General features: G+C 42.8%; 1 protein-coding gene and 1 long non-coding RNA gene across 2 annotated transcripts; one reads left to right on the top strand and one right to left on the bottom strand.

Annotated features, from left to right (window-relative positions):
* Positions 1-1,525: 1,525 nt before the first annotated feature.
* On the top strand, positions 1,526-21,960 carry SLC35D1 (solute carrier family 35 member D1). The gene is made up of 12 exons (XM_079982045.1): positions 1,526-1,806; positions 2,774-2,807; positions 2,895-2,981; positions 5,539-5,606; positions 8,260-8,331; positions 9,922-9,990; positions 11,029-11,131; positions 12,548-12,640; positions 17,554-17,621; positions 17,995-18,073; positions 18,497-18,579; positions 21,014-21,960. The coding sequence occupies exons 1-12, from the start codon at positions 1,541-1,543 to the stop codon at positions 21,120-21,122; spliced, it is 1,131 nt and encodes a 376-aa protein (XP_079838171.1). The 5' UTR covers positions 1,526-1,540; the 3' UTR covers positions 21,123-21,960.
* On the bottom strand, positions 12,649-17,546 carry LOC307219114. Its single transcript, XR_013840301.1, has 3 exons — positions 16,471-17,546; positions 13,927-16,017; positions 12,649-13,771 (listed from the first exon to the last, which is right to left on the bottom strand). It is a non-coding gene; the product is annotated as an uncharacterized lncRNA (long non-coding RNA).
* Positions 21,961-23,312: the final 1,352 nt, after the last annotated feature.

The raw sequence follows: 23,312 nt of genomic DNA, 5'->3' as shown, positions 1-23,312 counted from the left end.
TAAGCCTGCATTGTTGCACCCACTGCTCTACCTGCCCCATTTTTGCCTCTGGCCCGCGGTTGGATGAGTTGGCCTCAGGGAGGAATGCAGAAATCGGTGCCTGTCCTGTGGCGTCCTGCAGGAATAATGTAATTTTTTTTATAACCCAAATGTTCTGGTTTGTGTGTGTGTGTTTGTCCTGTTTTTCACAGAGTTGTGGAGTTGGAAAGGACCGTGAAGAGTTCATCTAGTCCAACCCCCTGCAATGCTGGAATATGCAAGTGGTCTGTATGGGGATTGGACCCAAAACCTTGGCCTTATCAGCACCACAGTCTAAGCAACTGAGCTGGGCCCAAGGGAGTCTGTTCTACTGTTGAAGTTCTTTTTGTTGCACTATTCAGCATAAGAGTGCCTTTCCAGATAGCAATTAACATGTTACTTTGGGGGAAGTATAGCAGAACAACTCGCAAAGTGGAACGTGTGGATGGTTCTGTACAAATCCAACATTAATGTATTATCATTGCATCAATGACATGTTGCAACCCCCACCCATCTAGAGCAGTCCCTGAGCTCCAAAAAGATAAAGTAATTCTAGTGAGTGCATATGGGAATAATTACCACTATGCAGTCATGGAAATTGGTAAAGTAATACCTATACCTATTCAATCCAGCATTTAATGCTAACCACATAATATGAACCACCTATGTACTTAAGGAAACGCCTGTGTCTCCTTATATGTAAAATGAAAAAACTTTTATATTAACTGCTAAGCTAGTCTTCCATGTACCTTATAGTTGCATCGTTTATAACGCAATCATATTGGGGGGGCGGTATGGGCATAGCCAGGATTTGGGGGGCAGACGTCATGTTTGGGTGCTCCCAGGACCGGGTTATCTGCGCCACAATTGGTCTGTTACTTTGGTATTTTTATTTATTCATTAATTTGTTTGGGGGGCCTGCCCACCCCCACGCGGCGCAGCTAGGTAGGTAAGGCGCAGGAAGGAGCTCTATGAACCTATATGTCTGCGCAAAGGGCCTCTTCCCACGCCCCCGACGGACGTCGCCAGCAAGCGTGTTGGCGGCGCTGCACGTGATCCCTCCTCAACACGTGATGAGAGGCAAGCGACTCTAGTTTCCCTGCTACCCTGCCGCCCCCCACCTGGGCTTCTCACGTGGTGGCGTTAGTCCCGCACTGTGGCGAGTAGCAAAAAATAAGGGCATCCTGTACGCGCTCGGGGAAAATTCTGTCGCGTGCCTCGCTTGCTCTGTCTTAGAACAGGTTCCGACGCGGTGGCTTGGCTGAAGCGACGCCGCCCTTTCCCGGGCAGGGGAGCGACTTAGGCGCGCAGGAGGACGCAGCCTACTCTTTCGGGGCTGGGAGAGAACGACCCCCTTGCCGCTCAGAAGAACAACATGCCGGGCTCGCAGGTTGCCGCGTGAGGAACAGAGCCCCGCTGCGCCCCTGGCGCCTCACGGCTTTGCGCGCTCCTCCTCCTGCTGCTGCGCCCTCCCTGCACGCCGTCGGGCAGCCCCCCTTGGGCCCAGCCTCTCCTGGCTTCGATGCCGCCCGCGTCCCGCTCCGCCCCGTCTGACGTTCAGCTTGCAACCATGTCGGCGGCCGCGCGCAGACGTCAGGCTTCTGGCGTGAAGGGAGAAGCCCCCACCGCAGCAGCAGCAGCAGCAGCAGCAGCTCGCGGAGATGAGGAGCCGGGCATGGCGGCGGCGCCCAGCCTCACCGTCTGCCTCAAGCTGCTGGCGGCTGCCTTCTACGGCTTCAGCTCCTTCCTCATCGTCGTGGTCAACAAGAGCGTCCTCACCAGCTACGGGTAAGGGAGGTGGGCGGGAGAGCTCCGGGCAAAGTTCGCCGGCGCCAAGTGGAGGGGCAGCGCCGGCCGGGTTACAGATTAACTCGCGCGGAGAAAGGAGGTGGAGCAGGCCGGCGTGGGCGCTGAGCTGCAGGCGGCCGCGAGGACTCGGCTTTGTGGCTGCTGCTGCTGCTGCTGCTTCGGCAGAGCCCGCTCCCAAGTTGCTTTCGGAGGAGGGACGCTCCACAAGCCTCCATGTTCAGTAGCGCGGGGTGGTGGCGGTGCCTTCCTCTCGCTCTTCCCAACTTCCAGGCACGGGCATTTGCAGTGGGCATAGCGCACGCCTCCGCCCCTCCCCCCCCCAAGATACATCTATGAAGGCCGCGTGTAGATAAGATGGCTTGGTCAGAAGTTGCCAGGCGCCCTCAAACCTCCATCCCCAAAACGGAAGGAGTATTTCGCTTAGAGAGCACAAGGCTGCGATTCTGTACCTGTTCAGCCTGTTGGCTCCATTGAACTCGGCGAGCTTTGCACTGTGTAGCCCCATAATTTTCAATAACGCGAATGTTGGGGTTCAGCTTTGCTTCTTCGTGGCACCCAGTTTTAAAGGGTTTATTGGAACAGTTAAACATTCCCTTCTCCATTTATTTTTTAAAAAATGTCCCTCCTACTGTGTACACTTTGTGTATACGTGTGTTTACTTTCAGAACAGACACGTTAAAAGAAGCAACTGATGCTGCCATCTAACTGCTATGCAAATACAGTTCAGCCTGTTAGGACTATGCATGCAAGAGTGTTGGTTGCTGGAGGCAAATGATTTTTTAAATACATTGAGTTCTTGGTTATTACCGTTCCATATATTCGTTATATGTGAGGCAGGAGAGTGAGCCACAAACAATTTTCCTGCCAAAGGCTAGCCTTTTTCCATTATGTATGATTTGCTGAAGGTTGCCACTGTTTAGTTTAATTTGTCTGCTGTTTGTTACAGATTTCCTTCTTCGCTGTGTGTGGGACTAGGCCAGGTTAGTTGGAAATTTTGAATAAGAAAATTTCTAATTGGGCCGGGAGAGGGAGAGGCAAAATAGTGATCTCTCTTGTTCCTTTAACAGATGTTGGCTACGGTGGTTGTCCTCTGGGTGGGAAAGGCACTCAGGGTGGTGAAGTTTCCAGACTTCGACAGAAATATACCTCGAAAGGTATGATATTTCTCTCATTTACAAAGCCATTGGCAGAAGCGTAGTTTTTGCCGTACATGCCCATAATGGGGAAGAGTGGTCTAAATTGTTCTGGTGTATGTATATTCTGTAGAAAGAATGCAAGATAGAACAACTTTCAAGGAAGGCATCAAAATGCATCAATACAAGTACTGCTTGCTGCTCATGACAAATTAGAAAACTATTTTAAAAGTGCTGTTAGGTCATTCCAATGCATTTTTATTTTCCTTTTGTACAGGATTCATTTATTATGGGCAGCTGTGAGTCTGCAGCAAAGAAGGCAGATTCCACTGTGTCTAACTGACTTGTTGTAGTATGACTTTCCAGAGTTGCTATCCTACTTTGAGTGAAAGAATCTGATAAATGTAATTATAGATGCTAATCTGTAGAGGTCAGATAAACAAGCAAACAAAATGATTTGGCACAAATGCTGAAATGGTTTCTGATTCATGTGATGTTAAGGTAACAGGGCTAAATTTGTTGATGAGAATTGAGTCAGTGCAGCCGTGTACAGGGAGAGGGCTGAACCTTTTCTAGTAGTGCTGCAGTCCTCAAAAAACCACACAGACCCTGGAGCTGCTTGTTGTTTGCTGTGGGAGAGAGGCCCCCTGTTGGAGCCACCCTCATTCCCTGTGCATCACAAAGACTACCTTCCCATCATGCATTTAATATAATGTTTGATTTGGCCCTCATAGGTATGCTCTGCTAGAGTTGAAGGGCTTTATTCCCAGTTAAGAATGCCACATGGTACAATCCTATGCAAGCTATTTATTTATTTCCCACCTTTTTGTCTGACAATACTCAAGGCAGTTTACAGATAAAACACAAACAGCAAAAAATATAGGTTGGGGGGAGGAGATAATTTTAAAAAACAATTAAATATTAATAGAATTAAGATCTATTAAAAATGCACAAATCATTACAATCAAAGCACAGCACTATCCCTTTCATTAAAAGCAGTCAGTTCCCAAAAGCCCTACATTTGCAGAGGGGAAGACAACAAGGAAGGAGCCAATGTAGCTTCTCTAGGGAGGGAGTTCCAAAATTTGGGAGCAGCGACCGAGAAGGCTCTCCCCTGCTACCTGTGAGAGTCGAAGAACTGAGAGAAGCATCTCTCCCTCAGAACCCAGGCAGGTTTGTATGAGGGAATCCTGTCTTTCAAATAGCCTGGACATAAGCCGTGTAGGGCTTCATAGGTCATAACCACCATTCATAGGTCATAACCACCTAGAAAGAAACGGGTAGGTAGTTGGAGCTGTTGTGGCAAGGGAGCCGTATGCTCCATATAACCTGCCCCGGTCAAGAATCTGACTGCAGCTCCTGGAGCCAGTTGAAGTTTCAGCGCTTTTCAAAGGCACATTGTGCATCACTGTAGCCAAATCAGACATCTCAAGGAACGGCTGCCACTAACGTGATAGCTTTAATTGTGCAGGTGCAAAATGTGCAGTCACAGTGACGTGGGCATCCGTGCTCAAGGCTGGGTCCAGAAGCACACCCAGACTATGAACCTGTGTCTTCAGGGGGAGTGTTACCCCATCCAGCACAGGCTGAATCCCTACTCCTTGTTCTGCCTTCCGACTGACCCCAAGAGCACCTCTGCCTTGTCTGGATTAAGTTTCAGCTTGTTCCTCCTCCTCCAGTCCAGAAGGAATGAAGCCACTATAAAACAGGCATTGACCACTCCCTTCATCTTCTAAGCCAGTCTCTCGCTGGCCTTTTCAATGAACCAGGAAGAGCAAGGATCTGGCACACATTCCAAGGATCCTGTCCAGGTCCTTGAGCTGCACAAGCTGAAAAAAATATCCCCTAACACTGGGCGAGCAAGGGCCAAAGTTACACCCACCAGACCTGTATCAGCTTATTTGGAAGGGAGTCATTTAAATCAAAGGGACTTGCCTCTTAGAGTAATTGCCTGCGGAATATATGTCCATGTTTATATTATTTCTGAAGGTCCCCCCAATTACGCTTTCTGAGGTTGTATTTAAGCATGATCGGGCGTGTAAAAGAAACATCGCCATGTGGAGCATCATGCTTAAAAGAAGGTCAGTTTATACCAGTCTAGTTTACCATGAATTCCTGGTGTGCCGCTGCTGTACATGTACGGATCAATGACCTATTTAACATAGCATTAGCTGTGTTTATACATCTGCACACGCTTGTTCCTCTTCCCATGCCCACTCTCTTGGTGTAACTTGGAAGACTGAATGTCTGATGTGACAGAAGATGTTATGTTTGTGTTTCCAGAATTCTACACGGTCTTGAGAAAAAGGAAGGATGTGTGTTGCTGGTGTTGTAAGTCAGAATGTGAAACCATACTGGCCTAATATGCAAAAGCTTTTATGCTACAGTTGAAGCATGATTGTGCATTTCCTAAGGCTTGCTATGTTGTGTGCCTGCTGGTGAAAACTGTTCCAGTTGCAAAAAACAAAACAAAAAACAGCAACGACAACAAAACTGTGCAAATGTTTTGAAAGGTTACACAGCCAACTGACTTGACCTGTTTATTGAATGTTATTTTATCCCTCTTATAACTTTCTAGACTTTTCCACTACCTCTCCTGTATTTCGGGAACCAAATCACAGGACTGTTCAGCACAAAGAAATTGAAGTATGGATAATTAGATACAATTTTATTAAGCTTTTATTTAAAAAAAATTATTGAGCTTTTATTAAAATGTAATCTGAATTCTGGTTGGTCTGTACTTAAATTTGAAGGGCTTTTTGATTACTTCCAATTTAGTGAATGAAAATTGTGTAGAACATTTGTTTATAATTTATTTATAACTTTCAGTATACCATAATTCTCATATCCGGTGTCTTGTTGCAGTTATATATAACAAAACAATTGGCATTAATATATAACATAATTCAGCTATGCATATTTGGTAATAAATAATTTACAAGGACATAATAAGTAATCACCAAGTCATTTAATCAGCTCTTTCTGATTCTCTGTAAATCATAAAAAAACCCCAGATTACCCAAAAGGGTTGGGGTGGAGCTTCAGCTAGTTTTCTGCTCTCTTCCAGCACATCCTTAGTTACTCAGGTGAGTTCTGTTGATTTTAATGAGGCTAATTCCCAGGTGAGTGGGTATAGAATTATAGCCTTAAGATGCTTTTCAATAGAGCCCTGTTGATTCAGTATTTTAAAAAGCAACATTGAAAACATTGAGATAAGTTTCTTGTTACTGCATAAATCTGTCAAGAGCTGTGGAATATCAAATGCCAAGGCCTACCACCCTCCCTAGCAATATTATTATTATTATTATTATTATTATTATTATTAATAATAATAATACCACCCTTCATCCATGGATCTCAAGGCTATTTACAACATAAAAATACAAGATTAAAACCCAAAATACATTATTATTTTTTAAAAAAAACACACCAATAACTCCCTCTCCCTCCACAAACATATTAAAAAATGTATAGGAAGTTAATCAGCCAAAAGCCTGGTTGAAGAGGAATGTTTTTACGTGGCGCCTAAAGGTGTATAATGAACCTCCCTGGGAGAACTTCCCACAAGTGAGGAGCCACTGCAGAAAGGGCCTGTTCTCACGTTGCCAAACACAACCTGCCATGGAGGAGGCACATGAAGAAAGGCCTCAAATGATGATTGCAGGGTCTGGGTCGGTTCATATGGAAAGAGGGAGTTCATGAGGTATTGCAGTCCTGAACCATTTAGGGCTTTATTGGTCAAAACCAGCATTTTGAATTGGGCCTGGAAACTTATTGGCAGCCAACAAGGACTCTTGTTTATTAAAATATTTTCAGCCTGTCTCTTGTCTTCAAGCTGGCTCATATTCTATAAATAATTTTTAAAAATGAAGTATTTCTGACCAATAAACGTAAAATACAGTGAAACCTCAGATAATACTGATCAAATTAAAAAAGAAGCAGTTCCTCAGATACTCTGGTTCCAAACCCTTTAGGGATTTAAAAGTGAAAACTAGTCCAGAAATAGACTAGCAGTCTATAACAAAGGAGTTTTATGCTTCTGGTGATTGGCTTCAACCCAAAGCCTTGCAGCTGCTTTGAAGTCCCTCTGAACCTTCCAGACAAAGGCCTGGTTTTCATGTCTCACTAAGTCATAGTTTGGCTGAGCAAGACATGTGAACCAGGCCACTATCCAAGTAGAGTGTGCTACAGAAACTTTAGTGCATGCTAGATCCAGCTGGAGCAAAGGTACTCCTGGCCACAGCTACATCCTGGAGAAAGGCTTTGTTCAGGAGTACTTCCAAGTCTGTGAACCCTTCTTCAAGGGCAGTGTTGTCTCATTCAGAATAGATTGTATCCCCATTTCCAGATCAGTGGTTCTGCTAACCCTGACTGCTTTTGTCGTGTCTGGATTAAGCTTCCATTTGCTCACCCTTATTTGAGCTTACCGACAATCGTTCAGAACCTCCATGAACTTCCCTAGATTCAATTGGAACGGAGAGAGAGAGAGAGCACTGTGTCATTTGCACACAACAGACTGGAAAGCTGCAGGTGACCTTTCCTGATGCTGCCATGCAGATTTTAAACACAGCATGCAACGTCAGGCATCTCCTTTCTGCTCTCCACCACTTGTTTGCCACCTGTTTTCCTGGCTAGGCAAGATGTATACAGTTAAGACTGTATACCAAAGTATATAGAGGTGAAAACAATTTGTGTATATAAAATTTACTGTTGGGTAGTAACGTTAGGGTAATGGAATTTGCATTTCCTTGTCACATAATTTGTTTGTAGATCTTATGAAGCTGCTGAATAAGACATTATTATATAATAGCCTTTCAACAAATGATTGCTCTCTGCATCCTAGTGCAGATGTGGGCAGGTACTTGCTTTAGTAACCAGCCTGGACTGGTGGTTAAATATAACCTTAATGTAGGGTCTTGTAACTTGAGATCCCAACTCATTTCACGGGCATGAACTGGAAGAGAGAGTGTGTACTTATAAATAGCTTTTCTGCGCATAGTTTCCAAGCTTCAAAATAGCTAATACAGTTGGGCTGCACTTGTGTGTAAAACAAAACTGTTAAATTTTGAAGAATTGAATTTTCTAGCCCGTTTTCCCTGCTTCTGACAAACGTTAGAGACAGTCTTTTTTTAAAAAAAAAAAATCACCTGTGACTTTCCCCCAGGGACATCTGTTCTCATTCACCACACCATGTGCTTTGATGTTGAAATTTATCCGCAGTAAATTTAAAATGTCTCTGTATAAACATAAGGAGTATCTATATGGCTAGCTCTGTCCATAAACATTATTTCTCTTACAGCCTGCCAATGTTTACAGTCCTGAGACGGTTTTCCATTCTGTTTACAATGTTTGCAGAAGGAATTCTACTCAAGTGAGTTGTGAGATGGTACAGTACTGTGTTGCTTCATGTGTTTTGTGTCATATGGGTGGATACGGTTATGCCGGCATGCAGCCTGCACAAGGTCAAGCATCCTTTGTAGTTCTTAGGGTTGAACAAAGGAAATATTTCAAGCACATGGGACTCCACATTTGTATAGGAAGGCACCGATCAATCTCCAGTACTGGAGATACAATGCTGAGAATCCCACATATGATGTGGGCTTTGTCCAGCAATGTCTTCTTTTTGGTTTGAAGTTATCTGCATCAGTTTTGCATTGGTGAAATCCTTCATACTGCCAGATGCTTCTGTATTTTTCAGTTATACTCCTGCAGTATGAGGATTAACAGCAGGACAACAAAAGTGGATTCTGTGAGCCCTTATGGTTGCTAAGAGACATATTTGGAGCCCTGAAGGACCAATGTCTGTTTTCCATTGTTTTGAAGACCTCACTGCCCTGGCTACATTTGAATATATTTCATATAGACATAAATATTGTATAGATGACTATTTGGTCATCGGGGGGGGGGTTATAATAATTTATGTATTTAATTTAAGAAACAGGTACTGATGGTTACTGTATCTGTAACATGAACTGATAGTGAGTTTTTTGTTTTGTTACTCTTGGTATTCTTATATTTCTTCCTTGCTTTTCTTTGCTAAATTTTCATATGAAAAATTAATTAAAAGAATACTGTCAAGTGTCATGGGTCTACAAGCTTAGGCCAGACTTATTAATGTATACCAGTGACTCCTTTCTCAAGTCCATTTTGCATACAAGGGAAGTTGGAGAAGGAAATTTCTAAGAGCATGCTGAGCTTTGTGCCAAAATTCAACATTACAAGAAAACACTCTTCTCCTTTGGAAAATGGGAGGATGGGTGCAGGAGAGGGCTGGGCAATAATCAGCTTTCCAACATCGCAGTGTGTCGCCAGCCAACATTGTGGTTTAGTGATACATTGCAATGTTGAAAAGTGGAGGGAGGAACAAATTCTACTGGCTTGGCCCCACAAGGTGCCAGGGTGAAACCGCTTCAGCTCCCTTGGTGGCAGCAGCAGCAGCAGTTTCACTCTGGAGCCTCATGGGGCTGGGCCCAATGGAGCCTGTTCTTTCCTTGGCACTCCATTGGCAACTAAAGCAAGTTCTTGCTTTAGTTCTACAACCTCTGACAGCCAACCATGATTTTTGCTGTTGTGTTAGTGTTTTCTTTCATTCTTTGAAACCCTAGGAATTCTTAAATTTCGTTGCATCGTAGACCACTGTTTTTTATTGTTTGCAGGTCACTAATTTCTTATGTGACAGTAATTGCATAGGAGAATACTTAAGGACAGCTGTAAACTGGAGTAGGAGGCAGAGAGATAAATGAAACCCTTAGGTACATGTGGGCCTCCCTCCGCCCAGCTGCATACACAAACACAGACGTCGACTGGGTTTGACCTAAACAGAAAACCCTGGCTTTTTAGCGTTTTCCTTCAATGTTTCCTTCATGATCTCTTGAAAGGTTATTGTGGACCACAGTTTTAAGAACGCTGCAAGAACGCCAGCTGCAATAATGAGAAAGCTCTTCCATTTTTATCTTCTTAGGAAGAAATTTTCTTGGAGAATTCAGATGACAGTATTTGCAATGATAATTGGTGCATTTGTAGCTGCAAGGTACGGTATACCATTATTAAAAGGAGCTTGAATATTGTTCAGGTTTTTTTATGAGCTTGTTCCTCAACTAGCTTCTTAAAATATTCTGGTTAGCTGTTGGAAAGGTGAATAGAAATTCAGTTTGAAGCCCTGGAAGAAAAGAGCCAAGGCAATATACGATTGTCTGAAGTATAAATTAATGGACTAGAATAATTTGAAGTTTTTGTCGAAAATGAAGGCTTCCCTGGCAGGCAGTTCTGAAGCAGAGCTAGAAATGCCTGGAAGTGTCTAAAGTGGCCCCTAAGGTTTTGCACTCAGGAGACCAATATGGGAGAGACCTGTTTTGTTGCAGCTGGAGAAGATGAAGGTGTCTGGCTGTGTTGCTGCAGATGCACCATGGCTTTCTTCTCTGCACTCCTCCCAGCAGTCATTCCGCCTGGTCACAACCTGTCTGTCTCCAGGCACTGCAGGCATCTACAAGGGATTCCTACACTGCGGAGTCAAGTTGCAGACATCTTTGTAACACAGAGTTGGTCTGCCAGTGGGACTGGTGCCTGAAGCCAGCTCCCCATAGAGCACATCCTTGGGGATCCTGACATCTACACCTGTAGATGGGTGATCAGTGCCACCATAAATGGCAGGACTGATCATGCATATACTGGATGCAGTGGGGTCTTCCCTTGTGCACCACCAGTGTGGTGTGGTTAAGAGCGGTAGTCTCGTAATCTGGGGAACCGGGTTCGCGTCTCCGCTCCTCCACCTGCAGCTGCTGGGTGACCTTGTGCCAGTCACACTTCTTTGAAGTCTCTCAGCCCCACTCACCTCACAGAGTGATTGTTGTGGGGGAGGAAGGGAAAGGAGAATGTTAGCCGCTATGAGACTCCTTAGGGTAATGATAAAGCGGGATATCAAATCCAAACTCTTCCTCTTCTTCTTGGATCTAATCTGCAAATGTGATCCTTGTACACAATCCTGCTCTGCTTGCAGATTGCAGTTGTTCAGTAATTATCATGATTATGTTTTCTCTTTGATTTTAAATATTACCTTCTCTGCCCCTAGTTCTGATCTGGCATTTGATCTGGAAGGCTATGTGTTTATCTTGATTAATGATGTCTTGACAGCTGCAAACGGTGCATATGTAAAACAGAAACTAGATTCCAAGGTAGGTTCAGCTTGCTACTTCATTTTAAAACAGCTTTCCACTTTATTGATCAGTAAAGGATGAATAAGTTACTGCTTTCTGGGGGGAAATACTCATTTTTCAACAATGTGGCTGTCCTGTCCGATATATTATTATTTTTCATTTTGCTCTGCTGCTGCACAAACATGTACATATTATTCTAACAATTTGCAAGTGTTTAGGATAGCGCGCACAAGTAAACATAGGCCAGAATTAGGCCCATAAGAAACATACTGTATTGGACCAAAGCCCATTCAAATACAGCATTTAATTTCTGCTGGTGGTTGGGGTTTGTTTTATTTGTATCATATTCATAAAACTAGAATCATTCTAACATTGTGTTCTATGACACCATGACCACTTGGGGCATGAAACTATTTCACACCAATATTAAATGATCAGACTTCCAAAGGGGCTTGAAGTTAATGCATGTAATCTGGTTCACTTGTACTGAGATAAAAGTATTTATTTTATGATTATGTCATGAAACTTACTGTGCCAATAGATGATAGCCAGGATGGAAAATATAAACAGTTAGACCAGTACAGTAATGAAAAATGCAATTGTTTATTAATGTTACGACAGCCTGCCAGTAACACATATGTTTAGGATAAAGTTATTAGGTTAGCTACATTATGTACTAGTTAAAAGGAAAAGTCTGTGGATCAGTACAGATATAATACTGCCTTCCTTTTAACTTTGGCTAGTTGACCAAGAAGCCAGCCTTGGCTCCCTCTTATCTACAGTTAGTAAATCAAGAGCCAGACTTGGGAATGTTTGTTCCTTCACCCTAAATCACAATGAAGCAGAGTGTTTGCATCAGTGCTATCTGTGGTTAAGACCTTAATAACCCCAGTAGTTTCAAGCTCTGTATTTAAAGGGTGGGTGGCAACTTGCTCTAGAGAGGAGACGCGTGGTGAAGAACAATATACATTCCCAAGGCAGGCTCCCAACTTACTATGTTTTGCAGAGTTTAAGTATTGCAGCTGTACTAGGCAAATGATTTTTGGGGGGCAGATGGTTTGTATAAAAATCGTATTTATGCTTATGGTCTCTCTTTTATATCCATCGATAGGTAAGGTAAACAGTAAAGTATATATGCTTTAATAGCTATTTGGGGTTTTTTAAAAATAATTTCATATACTTTTGATTTAAAGTAGATGTTATCTTTAAGAAATAGAAAACAAGTTTTGCCAGCTATATTATTTATATCATTGCTGATTTGCACCATGGGGAAACATGAAGCTGCTTTGTGTCTCAAGGACTCAGACAGGATGCTACATTTATAATGCTTGTAGAAGATGACGGATGAGGTCTCGTTTTGTGAACTTCTCTGTGTACGGATTTATCATTCAGCCAAAATAAGTACATAACTTTTTTTTTTTTTTTCATTTCCAGGAGCTGGGAAAATACGGCCTTCTATATTACAATGCACTCTTTATGATTCTCCCTACCTTGGCCATTGCCTATTTTACAGGAGATGCGCAAAAGGTAAGCCTTTGGTTTTTATTTCTGAATGGCAGCTCTAATTGAAAACTATATTGCTTATGTCCATATGTCAGTAATTGTGAAATACAATTTGTGGGCTTTTTTAAAAAATGCAGTTTATGGTGTTGTGTACTAGGATGTCTAAATACGTTACTGTTTAGTTTTAATTCAGAACAATTTTAAAAATCTTGGCATTTGTCATGACTGCAAGTAAGAAAGTGCACAATTTCAAAGGTATATGTAGAAGGGAAACTTACCTATAAAACTCTGAGACTGAGGAAGCAATTGAGAAAGGCTGACTTATATTGGCATTGGTTTCAGTGCGATGATACTAGTATGTGAATTGTCCCTGGGAAGCCAATACTATGGCCCTAAGTTATCTGCCATTGCCATTTTCCTTACCAGCGACCACTAAATAATCCATAGCAATGTTAAGAGTCGATGCAGGAATTGCAGAGGCAGTGCCTAGCATTTACACAACTTCTGTAATGTGTTTGTGCAGTTGGGGCATCAATATTTGCAGATACTGTGGCTACGCAGCCAGTGCTCTGCAAGATCCATGCTGCAGTCGGTTGCAGCATCTGTGGAGCTCTTCCTTGTCCTCTGGCATAGGTTACTCCACCAAGGCAGTTTCTGTGCCTGAAGCCAGCATGGAATGGATCTAAAGAGTTTCATCCAAAAATGCCTGCAGCTACCAGGAGTCATCCAGTCCAGAGCAACTTGCTTGAGAAGTGAATGTTCATTCTTGGCCAATAATTACTACAATCCTTGTTGTCTAGAGAGGCCTTCTTTAGGAGTGGCCTTTTAATTGCCATTTTCAGGACAGACAGGGCCATTTCCTCTCCCAAGAAAGGCATTATTGCCTTGGGACCCAGGCAGCCAACCCAAGTGATAAGCAGACACGTGAGATGCTCTGCCCACATCCTCAGGTTGCCAGAGCTGAAACTCCACCAACAAAACGATGACTAAACAGTGCTTTGGGCACAATACTGTGTTACTATAACCTATTTACTTCTTTAAATTTGTAGCAAATATGTCACAGCATGCTCTAAGGAATTCTTCACATCACTGTGAGGGAAAAATTGGAGTAAACCCAGAACACCTATGTTGTGTCATATATCAGGATTTATGTAGCTGAAATATGCAGTGGCGTTGCGTGGGGGGTGCAGGGGGGGGCAGCCGCACCGGGCGCAACATCTGGGGGTTAGGGTTAGGGGGCGCAAATCCACGGGTTAGGGGGCGCAAATTACTTGCCTTGCCCCGGGTGTTGACAACCCACGCTACGCCACTGGAAATATGAACAAGTCTATCATCGAGAGAACCACAGGGTTTTGTGAAAGAAGGTAATTTGTAGAGAACTGGTTCCCATATTTCTTTAACAGAAGGGCAGAAGGTGTTGAACTTCCAGATCCACAGGTGCCTTTTTGGAGAGACTTCTTGACTTAGCTTAACAAGACGTATGCATGATTAACTAATATCCATAAAGTTTCTGATAGGAACCATTAGTTCACCAATATTCAGTAGGCCACAGTTTCCCCATTCCCTGCTATAAACAACCATGGATACAGTATTTGATACTAAACACTTGCATTGGTCACAGCTAAAGAGTGGACTGAATAATTACAATTATATTTCAAATCCTTCCAGGGTGGCTTACAAAAAAATGGCCCACTAAGTTGCTATATTGGGGGGGGGGGAAGGGGAGGAAAGCACAACAATATCAAAAGACACATCCTGCCATCAGGATCCTTCCCACTGGAGAGTTGATGGGAAGGAAATAGTCCAGCTGGAGTGTGCCCTGATGCCCTGTTTACCTGCATCCCTCTCACCTGGAATTGTTTCCTCTGGACGGTTGATGATAGATCCCCTGTGACAGTGGGAAGGGGAGAGTGCAGCTGGAGCAAGCTCCAATGTGGTCTTTGCCTACCTCCCTCTCTCCTGGAATTCTTCTTACATTGCATTTTAAGAACCTCCTCTTGCGATAGAAAATAGCATCTCAGTGTTTATGTATTTGTGGGAGGGGGGAAAAGTATTCATTTAGAAATATGTGCACCAATTAAGTGAGGAGGAGAATACCAGCACTGTTCTAGACTCTGCAGTTTGCATTCACAGTATGTGTAAATATCTTAAGCTACTAATTTTTGAATACTTTCTTCTCCCCTGGCAAGCTCTTGGCAGTTAAGGTGAACAAAGTCTGCTCTGTTAAACATCCAGGAAGCTCAACATTCACAGAGCTGGGAAATCATTGGCTTTGTCGTAGATACATATTTCTAAGGCCATGGCTCTGCTTTTTACACATGGCACCATACAAGCCAAGAGAATTAGAATTTGCGCCAACACTTGGCAGTTTAGTTCCTTTAAAATCTGTCTAGTTCCAGTCATAGAGCACTTGTGGGTAAATTTATCATCCAGCTATTAAAGCACTGGAAAAGTACATCTATGACACTTACTGTTTACACCAGCAGAACCCAGCAATAAGTTCTGTTACTTGATCATAACACACAGCAATTTCATATAAAGACCCCGTGCCTTGGTTTGGATGTTAAAAGGGAGAGGCTCTACAGAATTATTACCAGCTGTTTTCCTACAAAGAATTGCTTATCTCATATGTGGTTATGGGTCAAGCAAGGTTGTCTCTCATTCCTGCTGTTGCTTTTCTCTTCTGATTTTAGCAAGCTCTGAAAATGTTGGGAAAGGGTGCCACAAGGATACCCTTTAATTGATTTTACTACACATTTTAGTTGGACCTTTTGAGATATACTTTAGGGCTGCTGTCTCTTGCTGTTAATACTTTTTGCTGTTCTTTATGCTAATTCTCTAAGGTATATCAAATAGCTGGTGACTGAAAACAGTTTTATATTAAAAAAAGTTCTGACCTTGGGGACACAACCAAGCCTTTATTGACAGGGGATCGCTGTGGGTGCCAAATATTTGTGTGTACATAGACCACAAAGTGATGTAGAACTTACCCAGGATTTTAGCTATTGCTGGATTGTTCAGACGCTACTGGTAGTCATTTGACTGTGCACTTGTGATCCTGCCAGTAATATTATTCGTAATGATCACTGTCTTTGTAAGCTTTCATATACATTATTATAGATAATTGTATACTTACAAATGTCTCTTTTGATGCCAAAAAGGCCAAGAGGAATAGGTCAGTTCTGAGATGGGAAATTAATGGAGTGATCTGACCTGCTTCTAGCACTATGCTTTGCTGTAGATTTCTAAATTCCAGCAGTTGAGTGTTGCTGCATTTAGTTTAAGCATGGGTACAGTTCGTGCAGTACGTTGCAGGTTGTCTTTGGAAATCTGAAGGTAGTGCTGGGGTAGCTGATGCATTTTGCAACTTTCTCTTTGTAGCCAACTGATAAACTGGTAGGCTTACCGTATTTTTCGCCCCGTAGGACGCACCTAGTTTTTTTTTTGGGGGGGGTTTATTCCCCCCCCCCCGGTGCTCTGCGCTAATCCCAAAGCTTGGGGTGTGCGGAGCTCAGCGCACCCCAAGCTTCTGACTGCCGGCAAGGTCTCTGCTAGCTGTGGCTCTCCCATGGCTAGCGGAGCGCTGCGCTGATCCTGAAGTTTGGGGCGTGTGGAGCTCAGCGCGCCCCAAGCTTCTGGGTGCAGGCAAGCTCTCCGCTAGCCCTGGGAGAGCTGGGTCTCCCATGGCTAGCGGATAGCTTCCTGAAGCCTGGAGAGCGAGAGGGGTCGGTGCGCACCAACCCCCCTCGCTCTCCAGGCTTCAGCGAAGGGCCTGCATTCGCCCCATAGGACGCACACACATTTCCCCTTCATTTTTGGAGGGGAAAAAGTGCGTCCTATAGGGCGAAAAATACGGTATATGTCTATGTGTCAAATGTTTCTAGTCTAGATTCAACAGTAATTTTTCCTCATTTTAAAGCAGCTGATTAGTGTCAAAACTACTATTTAATTTCTTTAAACATTTTTCTCCTGAAATGCTCACTATGTTACTTCTTTAATATAATCTTCTAATAAGTGGGAGGCCTAGTTAAGGTGTATGCTGCAGAAATGATAACCATTTTGCAGTGTTCAGGCTTCAACCTTGTATTTTCACATCATTTGCTTTTGCTTACAGGGAGTGTATTCTAGTATTAGTAGAATATACAAGGTGCCCACCCCACCCCCCAAACTGCAGCCACAACCTGCTACCTAGCTCTTGATCCCTTTGGTACACATTACATTTCTTCAGTGGAGATGCTAAGCACAGACGCAGAGTGTTCAAAAAAGCTAGGCCAAAGATGAGACTGTTGGTATAGGTTCCCCATTTAATATGACAGTCATTTGGAATACTTGCAGATTGGCTCATTTGAGTAATTTCATGTGTAATTTTAAAGACATTACATAATTGAGGGTACGATCTGTGAATGCTGCCTGATGAGGTCTTTGGCATACACATATGGGATTGGGCACATATACAAAAATGGACATGTGTTGGCAAAGTGTATGTGAAAATATTGTACTGCCCCATTTTCTATTGCTCCAATATCCCTTTTTACCCCCTTTCTTTATGCCAGATTTATTTGTTCGATTGGAAGTTTCTTTTGTAAGGTTCCCTTTTCCGCTCTATTAAATTATGGGGATACGGAGATTTACTGCTTCTCGGAACCTGCATGAGGCTGCTCGTCACAGGCTGCTATTCTCTTGCGTCGGGACTGCCCCCTCCCTTACAAAAGAGACCAGGAAACTCCTCTTCGACGCCACTGCTTCTATGCTGACCCTAAGACTCCCTCTTGGGGGTTGGGGGGACATGTAGCCTTTGCGTCTGCCGCCTCAAAGCCAGTTAGCGATAGAGCCCTTCTGAGCTCGTGCCATGTTCCGTTCTGCGGCAAACCGGAAGCCAGTGTTGGTTCAGCAATTTTAGATTTTCTGCTAAGATACTGTATTTGTTTTGCTTCTAGGCAATGGAATATAAAGGCTGGTCCGACAAACTTTTCCTTATACAGTTTACACTGTCATGTGTAATGGGGTAAGGATACTTGACTTTTTTTTCTCCTAAGAGACACTGTATTCTTACAACTATGCATTAGTGAGCATAGCTGCTTTCGGTCAGTAACAGCAGGCTAGCCACACCAGCTGAAAAGAAATATGCAGACTATGCATATCCCTCTGGGCTGAGAGTCTGAATGCTGCTACCATGCTGTACATGTGGACTCCAGGCATATGAGGGCTTGAGGGTATGTTGCACTTAATAACTCATTTGCCGATCTAGGTATTTCTAGTTGAACATTCTTTCCCAGAATCTCAGAAACCAGCAGGCACCAGAAATTGTTCAGTATACTACTACTTTCTGCCCAGCTTGGTACTATTTTACATGTTTTTTTAATTTTTCTTCTCCGTAGGTTTATTTTGATGTATTCCACAGTACTTTGTACTCAGTATAATTCTGCCCTTACAACTACAATAGTTGGTTGTATTAAGGTAAGCTCTTCAGACTTACACATTTACACAAAGAATTTCTAATACTCCATGTTAGTTGTTTGGGATCTGTTGTGCCATACTGGTCTTTGTGCATCATAGGGAAGGAAGGGTAAATAGCTTTGAAAATGTTTTGTTGCCTCAAATCTGATATGTAGAAGAGCCTGTGCTCTGACTTGAAGGTTTGGGCTATGCAAGAATGGTGTTTATGGGAAGATAACGAAAAGATGAAGTGTGAATACAAACACTGTCATTTGCAGTTTGTGCCACCTTTTGTAGAGCCCCTATTTACTTTCAGTAGAATATTCTGCTAGCTCTTTCAGTGTAAGGCTTAAGACTTGTCTGTAACATTTCCCCCTTGTTAGCATCTCACAAATGTTGAAAAAGCAACAGAAAACTGTCTGAACCTCTTTGTTTCCTTCCCAGAATATTTTAATAACCTACATAGGAATGTTCTTCGGAGGGGATTATATTTTCACATGGACAAACTTTGTAGGGCTAAATATCAGGTAAGTGCAAAACTGTTGGGGAGCTCATAAGTGGCAGTTATACAACAAATGTTGTAATCTCATATCCACATACCTGGAACTAAGCAGCATTGAAATCAATATGACTTCTGTATAGAAAAGCATATAGTTTTGTACTGAAAGTGTCTTGAAATAAAAATAAGGATTTCTGGAACTGCAGTTTAGAGGAAAAAATGAAACTGAATCGCATACAATTAGAGGACATTTCTTAATACACACATTAGGTAGGATAAGCACACCTTGATTCATAACGAGTGTGTCTGTATGTTCATTCCCCTACCTTTGGCTCCTTCTGGGTTAATTCACTAACAAATGATAAAGGAAGCTGTCACTTCCCACAGGAAAAGTTTTGGCTGCCTGGAGCATTTGACTGCTCCACCGACAACTGTTTCACTGGTTACTTGACTTCTGTACTAATTCTAAATTTACTCCTTCCCGAGTATATGTTTCCCAGTACATTTTGCCTTCGCAGAGATTACCTGGTCTTTGACCATAGTTAAACAGTTGCCTTCTTTTCGGAAAAAAAGAGGAAGAGTAATACTTGACAGCTATAGATGCCTTTAGGAACATTAGTGATGTGGTGTGTGTGTCAACCAATCAAAGCTTAAGCCTACAATCACTGTAACAGTTGTGTAGGTATATTTATGTGTGTGATGATTAAAGTACTCCTGGTGGGGGGTGGAGCTGGAAAAGCAAAGCAGTATAGTATTTATAGTATCATCTTTCATTGAGAGTCATAGCTACAGAATAGGCCAGGGGGATGTATCAATATGTCCAGGACTGGTATGAGGGGCAGAATGCAATAGTACAGGTGAAACAGATGCCGCTCCTCACTCCCTGCTACTGGTGCTGCTTTCAGTAATGGACCATTGGCAGCAGAGGGACTTGGCGGCGGCCTCACCTGTGATACTGTTGGGTGAAGCCATCACACTCTGCCTCTCATACCACAGAGGGTGAAACAAACTACATCGGTGGGCATGCTCCTTAGTGGAGCCCCTGCCTCTGGTTCACATGACTGCCCCCTCAGCTGAGCAAGCCCTGATGCCTTTGCATGCAATCCAGAGAAGTATCAGGGCTTGCTCAGCTGGGGGGTGAGAGTCCTCATGCCCCTCAGCTGAGCAGTGCAAGGAAGCCCCAATGCTCCTCTGGTTTGCACGCCAGCTGGAAAGGCATTGGGCTTGCTCACTGTAGGGCTGGGCAATGTATCTTGGCTGCTACTTCTTCCACTGACATGGGGAGGAAGAAATAATCCGAGATATATCAGCAGATCATGGTATTTAGCTGCTGGTACGTCGCGATGCTGAAAACCTGACATCACCGAGCCCTACTGCAGAAGCATTTTACTTACTGTATTTTTCGATCTATTGGACGCAGTTTTTCCCCTCAAAAAATTGAGGGGAAATGTGTGTGCGTCCTATGGAGCGAATGCAGGCTTGTGCCATAGCCGCGCGTAACCCCTCTGGGGCTATGGATTCTTTAGCCCCACGCAGCCTCTCCCAGGAGGGAGAGGCTGCACGGGGCTAAAGGGGAAGCCAAAACAGCGAGCGGGATCCATCCCGCTCGCTGCCTTGCCTTCTTCCATAGCTGCGCGCAACCCCTCCAGCAGGGAGAGGTTGTGTGCAGCCTGTACGTTGCTCTTTGGGGCTGGGGGGGGAAAATATTTTTTTTCTTGATTTCCCCCCCTAAAAACTGGGTGCGCCCTGTGGTCCAGTGCGCCCTATGGTGCGAAAAATACGGTATACAGTTGTACCTTGGAAATAGAACGGAATCTGTTCGACCTCCAAAACATCCAGAAAACAAAGCCCCATCAGATGTTTGGCTTCTAAAAATAGTTCACCAACAACAACAGTCACTTCCGGGTTTGCAGCATTCGGGAGCCAAAACATTCGAGAACTAAGCTGTTTGAAAACCAAGGTATGACTGTGTTGCTTTTGTACTCAAAACACAGAGCTTAATAGCACCCACTACAAGAGTTACACTGAATATGTGGTGTGCTTCAAGTGGTATGATGGACCATTGTGAATATACCTATTTAAAAAGCACCATACTTCCCCCTAGTGTGGAAAGTCGGTTACAATTCCACTTACAGTTGAGAACAGAAAAGCAGGCTTTGTGCGCCATAAATACATACGGAATGAAAGCCTAACCTTTTTCTGGCTAGGAACAGGGAGTTGTAAGAGGTTAGAAAACCACAGCTGTTGTGAAGAACCACACAACTGAAGCCAGGCAGAGGCAGCAATCCATTACATTTACAGCTTTTACCACCACAAACCTGATAACATGTTCTTGCCACCTAATTCAACTACCTACCTGTAGTGTTTAGTAGAATATAAAATACGAATTGAGTTTACTTACTATGACTCAAGAGAACTGAGTTTAAGCTGTATTTTTCACCTGAAAAATCTGTGTCTTGCAGTATTGCTGGAAGCCTGGTGTATTCTTACATCACCTTTACAGAAGAGCAGCTGAACAAGCAGTCTGAAGTTAGCATCAAGATGGACATTAAAGGGAAAAGCTCTGTATGACAAAAGGGTCACTTACCAACAGTAACTCTTGATTTTCAGCCGTGATTGCTGACAAATTGCTAGAATGTGCAGTATCTCTGAATAGAATTGTATGTGCAAATGGAGAGTACCCAATATGAAGATTGCTCGCTGCCTTTTAGAATGAGATATTTAACTGATAGCACAAAATGTACAGCTGGTTATTAACACTAGGCTGAAAGGAATAAGGCTTAAACAGTCACAGCCTATCTTGCACCATCTGTGAAGACAAATACTTCTTATGCTCTAGTCTATAGCTTTTATAATCTTGAGTGGAGCAAGAAAACGTGTCCTAAATATTTCAAAATGAACTGAGGCTATTGTGCTAAAAGGCCCAGTGTTGACTCAATTCACTCAGCATAAGACAGCAATCAATTTCTCATAGAAATGAAGCATAGACTGTAGTAACTAAGGATGCAATTCAGATCACTTAAATCCCAATGGAAACAACTTTTCGGCCCACAGTAAAGTATTATTAACTTCAGCAGTATTTATACCTAAGAGGCTTGTAAAAGCACAGTAGTTAGGTGGGATTTTCTTATTCAAGAATCGGCAAGAACAAATGGATTCTTTTGCAAGGAATTATTTTCATAACATTGTAATGCCCCCAGTATGAATCCCCCTTTAAGCTCAGACTCATCTGCAAAAATGAATATAACTCTAAGCAAGTTATAACTTAAAACATTGTAGCTAGGTAGCCAAAACTGTTGGGACTAAGTAGCTAAAGACAATTCAGATGTAAAAGAATATTGAACCAGTGCCATACAAATTCAGTTATTTGTAATAATTATATTTAATAAAGTTATTTGTAATATTTGCATTTTTGCCCACCTGGGTACTTCCACCCTGTGTATCCAAGACTAACCAACTGACAATAAAAAAGTATAATAGTACTGATGCAGGTTGGAGAGGCCGAAACTCCCAAGTTCTATTAGAAACAGTATTTAACAGCATTTTTCTTAAGAAAAATGGTTAAGTTCCAAAAATAATTTGACAATACATTTTTTTAGAAATTTAGATTGAGAAATTGAGGAACACAAGGTTTATAAATATATTCAATATATTCTGTCAGTTAAAAACAGGAGAACTACAGCTAATCTCTCAGTGCCAGAGATTTTAAATGCCTTTAACTAAAATGTAAAATAGAATTGGCTTTGCTAGGGAAGCATCAGATTATATAGGTAGAGAGATCACCAACAATTTCCATCAGGTGTGGAAGAGAAATTTCAAGATCTGCAGCCAACAGAAGCACTTAAACATAAATAGGAACTTTGCTGCCTTCCCACACATGCTAATGACACTAAAGCCAGGTGAGGCAACAGGCAGCCTCTTCTCAGGAGCCAGATGAATGGGTTCTAATCTAGACTCCATGGTGACAATTTTCAAGATGGTAGCTCATTCAGAGGTTGTTTTCCTTAACTTTGGTTAAAGGGCAAGCCAACAAGACAACGTTCATAAAATGAGTTCTGGGGAGAAGATACAGAAAATTCCACTATAGTTTCTCTCTCTGCATCAAGGAAAAGTGTATTAATAGAAAAATCATCCTAAACCACCAAAAACTTCTGCATCCAAGCTGCAAACCTAGCTTGGAAGCTAGAAATCTGGACCAGACTTTGGACCAGCAAAAACTAACACATTCCATATACTTAACTTTACCACTTCATACATTCAGGACTTGGTGTATCATGTTCCTACAAGTATCATTTTAGTAAAGCACAGTATTTAAGGAACCTTGGCTACAGTTCTTAACCCCCACGTCCTATGTACCTTTTATCAAATGGAGGTTGGTGATGCAACTAAGACTAATACTGGGATTTACCTTTGCAGTCCCAAAAGAAGCAATTTATCAGATTGGTTTCTTTGGGTGTAGGTCATCACCTAGTTGATGACATTTACCAATGATTTTTACAGTGTTTAAACTTCAGTACATGTTTATTTTCAGAGTAAAAGTCTCTATTCAATCCAGATTCTGCACTTTAAAAAAGGTGAATAAAGGTGACATAAATTTTACAATTACTATTTTGCAAAGTTCAGGGAGGTTTCATTTGTTGAAGAAGCAAAGAGCTAAACCAGGCATTGAAGCCAAACTCCCAACAACTGGAAATGTTCAGCCAGTGGCGTAGCGTGGGGGGTGCAGGGGGGGCCAGCCGCACCGGCCACAACATCTGGGGG

This window comes from Podarcis cretensis (genome assembly GCF_951804945.1).
Source record: "Podarcis cretensis genome assembly, chromosome: 6".
Taxonomy (NCBI): Eukaryota; Metazoa; Chordata; class Lepidosauria; order Squamata; family Lacertidae; genus Podarcis; species Podarcis cretensis.
The sequence above is the reverse complement of the archived record's forward strand: the minus strand, read 5'-3'. Positions and strand labels throughout refer to the sequence as shown.